This window comes from Phaseolus vulgaris, chromosome 4 (genome assembly GCF_051622355.1).
Source record: "Phaseolus vulgaris cultivar YP4 chromosome 4, ASM5162235v1, whole genome shotgun sequence".
Classification (NCBI taxonomy): domain Eukaryota; kingdom Viridiplantae; phylum Streptophyta; class Magnoliopsida; order Fabales; family Fabaceae; genus Phaseolus; species Phaseolus vulgaris.
In genome coordinates, this window is record NC_143501.1 from 50,213,158 (window position 1) to 50,224,952 (window position 11,795).

At 33.5% G+C, this 11,795-nt stretch overlaps 2 protein-coding genes across 8 annotated transcripts; one reads left to right on the forward strand and one right to left on the reverse strand.

Moving 5' to 3' along the window:
* Positions 1 to 497: 497 nt before the first annotated feature.
* LOC137838169 (protein OXIDATIVE STRESS 3) lies at positions 498 to 1,942 on the forward strand. The gene is made up of 2 exons (XM_068647415.2): positions 498 to 922; positions 1,353 to 1,942. Exons 1-2 carry the CDS (start codon positions 645 to 647, stop codon positions 1,633 to 1,635), a joined length of 561 nt encoding a protein of 186 aa, XP_068503516.1. The 5' UTR covers positions 498 to 644; the 3' UTR covers positions 1,636 to 1,942.
* A 1,464-nt stretch (positions 1,943 to 3,406) lies between these two features.
* On the reverse strand, positions 3,407 to 11,795 carry LOC137838170 (arginine--tRNA ligase, chloroplastic/mitochondrial). Of its 7 annotated transcripts, none has more exons than XR_016520422.1 (18): positions 11,543 to 11,795; positions 11,329 to 11,426; positions 10,928 to 11,076; positions 10,475 to 10,550; positions 10,221 to 10,322; positions 9,790 to 10,008; positions 9,129 to 9,209; positions 7,758 to 7,841; positions 7,558 to 7,662; positions 6,787 to 6,965; positions 6,450 to 6,589; positions 5,972 to 6,158; positions 5,735 to 5,804; positions 5,197 to 5,266; positions 4,597 to 4,686; positions 4,254 to 4,322; positions 3,955 to 4,056; positions 3,407 to 3,731 (listed from the first exon to the last, which is right to left on the reverse strand). XR_016520422.1 is itself a non-coding variant. In XM_068647417.1 (18 exons), the coding sequence occupies exons 1-18, from the start codon at positions 11,625 to 11,627 to the stop codon at positions 3,621 to 3,623; spliced, it is 1,962 nt and encodes a 653-aa protein (XP_068503518.1). In that variant the 5' UTR covers positions 11,628 to 11,795; the 3' UTR covers positions 3,407 to 3,620. The 7 variants fall into 7 exon arrangements, 5 of the variants coding, with proteins under 5 accessions (XP_068503518.1, XP_068503519.1, XP_090157487.1 ...); XM_068647417.1 differs by having other exon boundaries at positions 6,450 to 6,534; XM_068647418.2 differs by having other exon boundaries at positions 6,450 to 6,534; positions 11,329 to 11,430; positions 11,543 to 11,708.

Below are 11,795 nucleotides of genomic sequence, written 5' to 3' on the forward strand. Positions count from 1 at the left end.
ACTTGTGCATATTCATAATTATATAATATATAGATTTGTACCTTCATCTCTACATTTTATATCTCTACATTTTATACTATATTTTATAGATATATTTCTATACCCGTATTCGTGTCGTAGGTGTATATCTATGTATGTTATATAGTTTATGACTCTTATGTGAACAAACAAATGAGACTTTTTTTTACCACTAATAGATGAATCCATTCCATGCCCAAAAGAGTGTTGATTTGGGTTTTAACCTTTAGATATACATTGGTATGACAGAGAGTGATGAAAAAGGTGGGAATATAGTTATCTGTCATGGCTTTAAGAAGCAAAGTTGGGGAGATGTGGACCTCACTTTCTGCCTCCAAAAATAATAAACAAAGCTAAGACGGTGAGTCACAACATGGATTAGATCTCTTCAAAATTAGACCTTATCTTCTATCTTAGCTGTCTCTTACAACTTATCAATTTCTCACCATATATAACTTCATTTCATACTCACTACTATTAATATACATAATATATAGAAAACAATAAAACTGGTCAATGTTATCCAAATCTTCTTCTTCCTCATCTTACATATATAAGGGTCTAATATTTTATCACTTCACCATAGCTGCTTCATTTCTTGGCCTCTTGGGTATCATTTTTTTCCAATGAATCAGAGAAAGGCACAGGCTTTTTGTGTGGAGAGGATCATGGATGGTCATGGAGGTGGGAACACCAATTGGGTCATCAAGGAAGATGATGAACATAGCAATGATTCGTCCTCCATTGGACTCGTGTCAGAAGAAGACTCAATGGACTCTGTGTGTTCTTCTTCTTCTTCATCAGAGTTGACTGAGGATGCATCCTCTTTAACATCTTCCTCATCAACTCATTCAAATGGACCCTTGTATGAGTTATCAGACCTCATGAACCATCTTCCTATCAAGTAAGCATCTAACCTTAACCTCATGCCTTTCTGAATTTTCTTCATTTTCCATTTACCAATGCATCTGCATATCAGTTTAGTCAATAGTTTCAGATTCAATTTCAAGATATTTCTCTGGTTTACAAGTAGCCTCGGATAATGGTGTTGAAATTCATAAGACACTCGTAGTAGAAGTGTTCACAATTTTAAAAAGAATAGATACTTTATTGTCAATTTCCTACATTTTAGAGATTATACGTATCTATTTTCATGTTGTATCCGCCATCTATCCGTGTCTGTATCAATTCGAATCAGTGTCTATACTACATAGCATACAGATCATCTTATATCAGTCCGTATTAGTGTCTATATTACATAACTCATCATCATGACCAACCTTGGTGTATCTAATTTGTTGTGTTAACTAAGTGGTTATTCATGACTTGTGCAGGAGAGGGTTATCTATGTTCTATCAAGGGAAGGCACAGTCTTTCACTTCTTTAGCAAGGGTGGAAAGCATAGAAGATCTTCAGAAGAAAGGCACACCTTATAGCAAGAGAATGAAATCATGCAAAAGTTTTGGGGGAGGCTTAGATAGTCACAAAATATTGTACACTCCAAAGGCCACAATTTCAAAGAAAGCATCAAGAGGGTCTTTTGCATCTGCATTAAGCAAAAGAGGGAGTTTCCTAGGAGGGTCTAGACCCTCCATTGCTGTTCATAAAAACTTCTGAATTTCAGCATGTTGGAGTTCTTGCTTATTTCGTGTACAAAATCCGGAAAATTTTGAGTTTGAAGCTTCATCTTATTGAGTGAAAGCCATATTTGTTTCATTTTTGCTTTGTTTTTCATAGTGGTGTCATCGATCCTTGCCTCTTGCAGTCATCAATGATCCCAAGTTATTACCTTAATTCAATTGACACCAAATCCTTTTTGAGATCAAACTTTAGGTTTTCTCTTTTCTGCAATTTGTATATACTTCAGTTACTTGTATATAATTTTTCATAAATTTAAGGGGATCTCTCACATACCATCTCTTAACTTTTTAATGTGTACTGTTAGCTCTTAGACACCGAAGAAAATATGATATCATAGGGTTTTAAAACTATAACTACATAATAATAATAATAATAATAATAGTAAAATTCAATTTTAACTATAAAATAATATAAAATCCAACTGTATAATAATTTTGATTGAATGATAAAGTAAAGAATATCACTCTTTTCGTTTTGGAAGAGTTAGCACTTTTTTTATAAGAATATTTGATGCCGACTGTGTAATGTGGATGAAGTTGTTTTCAGAGATCATAAATTTTATTGTACTTAACAAAAGTAGAGTTGAAACATAATAAAAGAACGATGTATTTTTTTTTTCTTAACTTAGTGTTTTGTTTTCAAGGAGTTTTTTCAAACAACTTTTTTTAATGAGTCACAACTTTGAAATATTATTTTTTTTCATATTTAAGAAATTACATCTATAATCGTTTGAGAATGTATGAAAATACATGATCATCAGATCACATAAAGAAAAACAAAGTTATCAATGATCGGTACATCAGATCAAAGTAATATAGTCATTTGAAAATCAAAACAACTATCATAATCGTCAAAGCAATACATTAGTTTGAAAAATAAAACAATCATCACAAGTCAAAATTGTTTAAAAATAAATTGTTACTACATCGGATCATACACAAAGTCACTTGAAAATGAGTTACCATCATTTGTAATCATTTTGAAAATAAACAATCATCACACTCAAGTACAAAAATGTTTAAAAATAAGCTACTACCATAATCCAAAGTTGTTTGAAAATTAACAATTATCACATTGAATCATATGATAAAGTCGTTTGAAAATAAAAGGCTTTTAAAAATAAACCATCATAAAATCAAATAAAAAATGCTTAAATATAAACCATCATCACATCATATCATAATATAAAATCATTTAAAAATAAACAATCATCATAATTGGAGGTTTTTTAGAAAATAAATTATCAGCATCATATCAAAGTAGTACTTTGATATGTAATTGTTTTATATACAGACCTCACTGCTTCCAGTGTAATTGTTCAATCCAACCGTACCCGTTGAGTAAAGTGAAATAGTAACTTCATTTCAGTTACAAAAAATTGAAAGCTTTATGATAGGAGCTTCTTTCTTAGTTGCTGCAGTAAGTTCTTGTAGTTTCTCGAAAAAAATCTTACAAGCGTTTTACAAATCGATTCATAGATTATTAGTGGTGCATTATTATGTGAACATGTTTTGTTGTTTCACTTCATCCATTGCTCACAGATAAATTATCTTTGTATTTAGCCACCCAAACCTAAAAATAGTTCTGTAACTGTCAATGTCATTGAGAGAGCACAATGACGGATAGAGTTGTATTTTTCTATAGTACAAAAAGTACAATGGAAAAACGTTCATTTTCTTGTTATTTCTCTCGGAACACAAGTTAAACCATATGACTCATCGAAGTAAATATCAAGAATCGAAATAAATTTCAAGGGGTCAACAATATTGCTATAAATTATTTGCTTTTCCTTCTTACAAGTTACAACTCATACAATTAACAAAATGGGAGAGGGAAAGAGGTTATAAAAAACAGATAATTATTTGCCTGAACAATTTTCAATGGCGAAGATTCCTACACTAGTATATCACAAAAAAAAATATGATGAAGAACTTTGCATATGAAGCTCCTCTTCGTATAGGTCATAGCCTGTATACAGGTTCAATTCCAAGGAGATAAAAGCAATGTCTCATCACAATTACCGTTGCTTCACACAGCAAGAGTCTACTAGTTTCCTCAGGCGACCCCACAACCTGCCAAATGTACGAAGTTCAATAGCATGGCCTCAATCCAAACATTATTCTTTCACCAAACTTACCTAGGATGCAATTCTCAAGGGATATATAGTACCTTACTACTAACATGTCACAGTAAATATAAAAAATCTTCTTGCAGTAGCATACTACGAAAAAAGAATGGGAAAAGTGTAGAAATGTAAATATTATATAGCGTAAGTTAATGCCTTTAAAGGTATACCTGACAATTAGAGTAAAATTTTTTGGTAAAGATTTCCGCTAAATTGTAAAGGTATTCACACAACAAATTCGGCAACAAATTGGTGCATGCCTCCTCAAAAACCTGACAAATAAAACAGAACACGGCCTTGTATAAGGTAAGAATCGTTTGGATTAGAAAATAATATGCAGGAATCTCACCCGCTTTAATATCTCGGTTTTTTGTTCAAAGAAATGGAGCCCCAATAACAAAGTCTTAAAAATTACTAGTATACGAAAGTCTAAAGCTCAACAACAACATATACTATTCACATATCCCACCTCGGGAAACTGTAGCAAATGGAGCCCCAGAGCACGTTCATCTTCATGATCCAACACTATTTTCCCATTCTGTTAATAGTTGATAAACATGAAATAGACCGTAAGAAATGTGCACAAGTCAATATTCAGCTAACTGATGACTATAAGCACATGATCACTGAGTCATCACATTTATAATAGATTAGTGCTGAATCAAGCCAACCCTGATGAACCTAGGCATAGACTCTTGTACCTTGTAAAACTATGTATATGATACAAAAAAAAATATCGAATATTATTTTTTTAAGAATAAAAGTATAATAAACTAGTGAGTTGTCTTCCTGGGAAGGAAAGGTAAACTTACTCTCTTTACTTCTTCTATGTCTCTACCAGATTTCCTGATGATAGAACAGATCCTAGCATGTGCATACTGCAAATAAACAGCAGTATTCCCCTGTTTCACAACAAGCATAGGAAGGTGAGACATAAATTACTTTAGATCAGTTATTTAAGTCGAGATTGAAGAGTTCGACAAATGCCAACATAAGTTTCATATGCATAACTTCTTAGCTGTTTTGCAGAAATTGTTACAAAGAAAAAGGATCTGACTCAAAAAAGGCTTATTAGGTGTAGTTTAAACTAAAAAAAGGATCTGACTCTTAAAGTGATGGTTTCACTTCAGAGTCAACGACTAGTGATAAAAACTAAAGAGAACACCATAGGGAGACAATTCAAACGAATGGTTTATTACCATGTTCTTCTTGTATTTCAACAAAGTCAAGAACAGTGATATTTTCCATCCATGGTTATCTACCACAGACTACTCCAGGAAGTTACCTTGTACTTCAGAGGATATTTGTTAAGGGGTGAAATAAATGCAGGACAGGACACATAGATAATGTCTATACTAGCTTCTTTACTGTAACCTTACAATCATACACTCAATTTGAATACAGTTAATGACCTTATCATTAAGCATCTGGTCAAAGTTGAATGTGTAATTTGTAAATCTGTTGATCTTCAAATCAGCATACCTGCAAAAACAAACGGATATAAGCATATAAAGGGCTACAATACAAGACTACAACTCATTTAGTGTTCTCAACACAGGCATAACCACTAAAGCAAACTGAAAGGGAAAGGGATATCGAGTAAAAGCAAAACCATGTCCTAAAACTACAAAAATGTTAACCTAGACTAAGCAAAATGCAATGCTTTACTTGGGATTTATTCTATTCATCAGTCACAGTGAGCATTTTTAATCAGAAACCTCAGAGTGAAATGAAAACGAATACACATCAACAGGATTAAGAGCATTTGCTCAGAATATAAAACACCCAGTATTTTTAAAATTCAGTCAACAGGAATTTGTAGCAAAATAATCTGTATATATTAACACAAAAATATGCTCACAAAAAAGCTAACAACAAACTTTACATGAATGAACAAAATGTTGATTTTGCTTAAAAATAGGGGGACATTATTGAGTTTAAGGAGCTTACTTAACAGCTCCATAACCAATTGCCTCAGATGTTTTCTCAATCTCCTCCTCAGACCAATCTTTAGCTGAATCTAAAGGAACATAGTATCTGGAAAATTAACTGTCTAGTCCCAAGTATTTCCACTAAATGAAATTTAAAATGGGTGCCAGCATTAATGAATCTTAATCAAGCAAAAAATTCACTCATGGATGCTTGCATGCGGAGAAGGAACAGGTAAAAAGAGCTTAGGTGCTTTACCACGTTCAAGAATGGAAGTTCTACAGCGCCTTTTAGCTTCATCAAGTAAATCAACCAACCGAACAACCTCACTACTGCGAGTCCGAAATCGTTTTCCGTCTTCCCCAAGGACAAGACCAAAACCTACATGGGTACATTTTGGATATGCATTATCATCCTTTGGTAACCAACCTGCACGTCTATAGGCCTGAAAGGAAAATTAAAGGAGAAGTTTGACATTTTAACTCACTGGAATATTGGCAGCAGTAGGCCGATAAATATATCTTAGTTCAAGATTTCTCCTTTAAAAGTCAAAAAAATAATATGAAATGAGCAATTATAGAAAAACATTTTGGACTTAAATATCAGAAAACATAGATAAGTCAATACCCAAGGTGCAAGTAAAATTGATACCGGCATAAACAAGTAGAAAAATGGTTCTGGCAACAACTAAATGTAGTAACCATAAGATACCATGAAAATATCATTTGAAATATACCTTAAATAGCATATCAAAGTGTTGCTGCTGCCCAATATCTGTAACATATACAATCCACTCAAGTTTTTCTTCATTTAGACGATACCTACATGGTTCAAGTATATTTCAGATGACAAAACAGCCTGTTCTCCTCATTTTTCCTGTTGCATGCTCAGACAAAAATGCAGACAGAAAAAAATAGGTATCCCAGATTTTACATGAAAGGAAGAGTATATAAACATGCAATATAAATAAATTTGACATAAGAATTGATAACAAGTTTGGTACTCATGTGAGCCAGCAACTCTGACAGAATTTTACAAAGTATGGCTGAAAAAACTAAAAGAGTAAAACTAACCAAAGTGATGCTAGATCAGTCGAAAAATAGTTGTAGCCACCATCTCTCTTCACAGCAATAAGTGGTATGTTTACACCCTCTACATAAATCACACGTGCACCATCACTCTCTTCAATCAGTCCCAAATTGTCCAGTTTATCCAAAACCCCAGGAATATATGGATTATAGAAGCTCTCTCCCTGGATTAAAAAAAATGCTCGTTACTGATATAAGTAAAACCATTCGCAATTACTGCAACATAAATTACATATCCGTAATCAATTTATTGATAAACTTTATACACATCATAATATATAAGACTGTTGGCCAGAAAACAGGCATTTTCATCTGTGATATTGATAATCATCACTACAAAATCGTGATAGTAATCCTAGTTGAGAAATTACAACAAAGTTCCTGATACCCTAAACCCTAATTTCAACAAAGTTCCCAAAGAGAAATTACAAGGTTCCTAACATTATTTGAGCAAAACAATCAACTTTTGATCACAGAAGAACAGAAAAGAGAGACAAAAGCTTTACTAGACAAATTAGGCAGATCTGGTTAAAATACAGAATATATGCTACATTGTAAATCGAATAAAGATCACAGAAACTGCACGTTGACTTGGACTAAAAAATATTAACAAATGCATACTTTCATAGAATTCTTAGTGGTCTAACAATGCCTTGAAACAACATCTTAGAGACTCCTCCTGGAAGGTACAAAATAATACAATTGTTTAACAACTTAAACTCCAAAGAGCCAGTTAAAAAGGAAACTAGACCTAACCATTTCCTCCAATTGAATTCCAAGGCGTTGATAAACTTTATCAAATTCAGCCCTACTCACGTCACAAATTTGTTTCCATGCCTTACGATACTTGATTTCTCCACTCTGAAATAAAAATTAAGACATACATAAAATTTAACCAATTTCCCAATGATCTTACAAATAGGGAGCAAAATACAAAATCGTAACATATATTTTACCTGGAGCCGGACCACTGCCTGTTGTGCCCTCAACTTAAACTCAGGATCACTATCAAACCTCACTTTTGAAGCCTTATACAAAGCCTAAAATTGCACCAAATCATACAAGGTCAATACATAACTTTTTCAGTAAGAAAACAAATGCTTCATCATCACCATAATGGGAAACTAAGTGAAAATTAATGAGATCATAATCCCTTATAGTTGATGGATCATTTATAAGAGTTGACAAAATGCAATATCCATAACCAAATACACACATTTTCTAACCTCACTCCTTTGTTTCTTTCCATTGACTAGAAACAAAAGGAAAAAGAAAATCCTTAGCTACATGGAAAATTGATATGTCATGTCTAATGACAACCCCTTTTAAATCAAAACCCTTCTTAAATTAAAGTTTATTTTCGTCCCTTCTACCTCTAACTATTAAACTTTCCTCCACTTCATCAACTCCCTTTACAAGAGCTTTTCTAGGTCCCACACATGCTCGAACTACCTAAGGTGAGATTCTACCATCTTTTCCACAACAAGTATTACCCCCAACTTTCTCTTTAATGCATCCATCCCTAATTCTAGGATGACTTGTGTACCCACTCATTCATCATAAGTTCTTGACATCTCATTTGTGCAACATTGAGATAACTTTTTCGTTGACTCATTATTGCTCAACATTTATTCCCATAAAATATCACAAGTCTTATAACTGTGTGGTAAAAATTCACACACGCTTTAGTGATACATTTTATACCTTCAACCCAACCCAGTTGGTTTACATCTTTTATTTTTGCATTCTGTACAACAGGCCAAGATAATAAAATTGTATGGCATGTGGTATTATATGGTCTCTAATCTTCAACTCAAAGCTAGAATTAACGTGTCTCCTTCTAAACTTACATTTGATATATTTTGTCTAACTTCTACTTAAATGAAGGTTGTGTTTTTGAAGCTTGTAAGTTGTAACCACATCTTTAGCTTCAGATTTACTTCTTTCTACAGTGAAAAAAGGGTGACAATAGAAGAATGGAACTGATTTCAGACAACAAATATATCCTATCAAAAGTTTATTTACGAACAAAGCATAAAACAGTTATTTGCAGCACTACATATTTTGCCCCTCCTCTTTGCTATGTGCCATGGGAAAATATAAATTTATTCCGAGCTATAATGGCATCTGTAGCAAATTAACTTATAGATAACTTTTAAATGCATAGTTTTACTCTCATTCTGAAATTAAATCAGCTACAAATTACAATGAGCATGCAGCAAATAAATTAAAAACAATGTCTGACTGATCATAATGAAAAAATACCAAAACAATAAATATCAATATAAGAAAATTTGAATTAAATTCAATTTAATATATTTACTCACCTGAAGATCTTCAATGGCTGCTTCACTAACATCATCTGGGCTAGGAAAATTTTCAAAGAGGTATGTAATCAGCATTCCGAACTACAAAAAAAAACGCATGTCCTTTGAGCTTTATAGTACTAATATTGAAATGAAAACTTTCCTAATGGAATATTTATTATTCAAGAAAATATGCCATAAGGATATGGATATCCCTATAAGAAATCAGTGGACAACACTAATTTGATGAGTGATTGAAACAAAAAAATACTTAAAGCCTTTCCCATATTGAGAAGAAGGGTAGAAGTATCTTAGGACATCAATTTTGTAATATTGCTCAACAAAGAATAACAGAAAACAAACACACATAAAGACGTAGATGTACTTGATCATGAAGACAATTAGAATTTAGAAATGCCAAATTATATCATCTATTTTCTCAAACAAATTTAGTTCTTGAGCCATTCAGTAAGGCTGATGACAAAACTTGCCAAATTAAATGATTGTTCCAAATGAATTACCCAAAGTTGTGCCTTATATAAAGAAACCTAGCTTTGACAGTGTATAGCTAAGATGTAGCCACAAGAAAAGGTAAAAATCATTTGTCATTAGATTAAACATGCACTATTTTCAAACTCTTGGCACAAAACCAGTATAACATTAGATTAGAACTAAAATCTACCTGTGTTCCCCAGTCACCAACGTGATTTCTACGGATTACACATTCCACTCGTGAAAATTCAAACATACGGGCCAATGTATCACCAATAATGGTAGATCTCAAGTGGCCAACATGCATTTCCTTCGCAATGTTAGGGGATGAAAAATCAACCATGGCCCTCTTGACTGGAAGCTGAGGTGCCCATGCATCAATGCCATCAATTAGCATTCTCTGTACCCTCTGCAATAGGAAGTTTCTTGGGCTTAAATACTAACAGAAGTTTGAAAGAGCTCAATCATCCATACAAATTTAAAACCTTAACTTCTGCATATATACTCCCTTCCCATAAATGAACTCAGATCCCACCCCCACTGGAAAAATAAAGTTGAAGGACTTAGACACTAGTACAGACTTTTTGTAATTCAAAATTATAAGATGCAAAATGCCATCACCTGTGCTATCCACTTCTTTGACAATACAACGTTGACAAATCCTGGACCAGCTACAGAGCATGAATCTATCATTTCAGATGGAGGAAGATTGTTAACGATGGCCTACACATATAAAAGAACATACAGATGACCTTTAACAAAAGTAAACCAACTCTAATTCCAAATAAATAATTACTAAAGAGGAATAGAAAAGAAAAAAAAAAACACAGCTGGTAGAAATGCCAAAAAAATGAGTGAATTATCTCTGATCATACCTGCCCAATTGCTGGGGGACCCCTAAATCCTGTCTGTTTTCCCTTCACCTTAGACCACACACCCATTGCGTTATTGCTGCATCAAGAGAATATTCTTTGTTTCACATATGCATAAATATAACAATAATACCACTTTTCAACTGTGCACAATCAATTAAGGACTTGTTTGAGTGCACTTCTCTACGAGTACTTCTTGAAAAAGAAATAAGGAAGAACGAAACGAATTTTTCCATAAGACAAAACTAACTTAAACTTAAGCATAAGTTAATTTGTAAAAGTACTCCAGTATTCAACTTTTCTAAAAGATTACTTTTAACTTATAGAAAAACTTATTTCATATTTCTTTTTTATTTTGCTCTCCTAAAAGTGCTTGTGGATAAGTTTTTCCACACGTCATAGAACCTCATTTTCACTTCACATGGATACAACAAGGGAAAAAAAAAGTGAACCAACCATTGATAATCTCCAAACTTCACACCACCTTTAACAGCACAAGCATCAACTAATGGCACAACATCTGGTTCATCAGGCACTGTAGCCCTCAGAGACAATTCAAACAGCTGCGCCAATTGCCTCTTGACACTGGCCGGGTTATCTATTTCCTACATCATTCCAAACACGATACAATACCATATATCACACACACAAAACCAAACCAAATAAATAAACATAAAGTTTAGATAGTTTTATATTCGGTTTCATTTGCCTTGAACAAAAACACTTGCACTTCCAGTACCAACTTGCTTTCATAATAAAAACATGAATCACATACTTCTAAATCAATTGAACTGCGATTAACTTCTTTCAAAATCAATTTCGCCACCACTCTTCAAACACACACTTGGTGAACTTACAGTTACAGCAGTGGACGTAGATTGTGGCTTGGTGACAGGAGATTGCTGCGTCTTGGTCACTGATAAAGCGAATCTCCGAGACGCAATCTTGAGCAAATCTGTCTACACATTAAAGTTCAAAGGAAACGACGTCGCGTTAGTGAATTAAGTTCAGGCGTTGAAACAGTGTTACGATGGTATCATTGAAGAGAACGAGAGAGGAAGCTTAACTGACCGGAACGAGAAGGTGGTAGAGTGGAAGATGAGGGAAAGTGAGAGAACCGATTGAGATTAAAGCAACCTAACCCTAACCCTAACATTTCTTCTTCTTCTTCTTCTTCTTCTTCTTTGAGGTTCCAACCTTCCCAAACACCATTGTTAAGTGTTAGCCATTTTTGTGTGCATTGTGTTGGCCTCCGCTGAAGATAGCCAGTGGGCCACCACCACTGAACAAACCAATTTTACAAAAATGCAAAAAAAATTAAAAA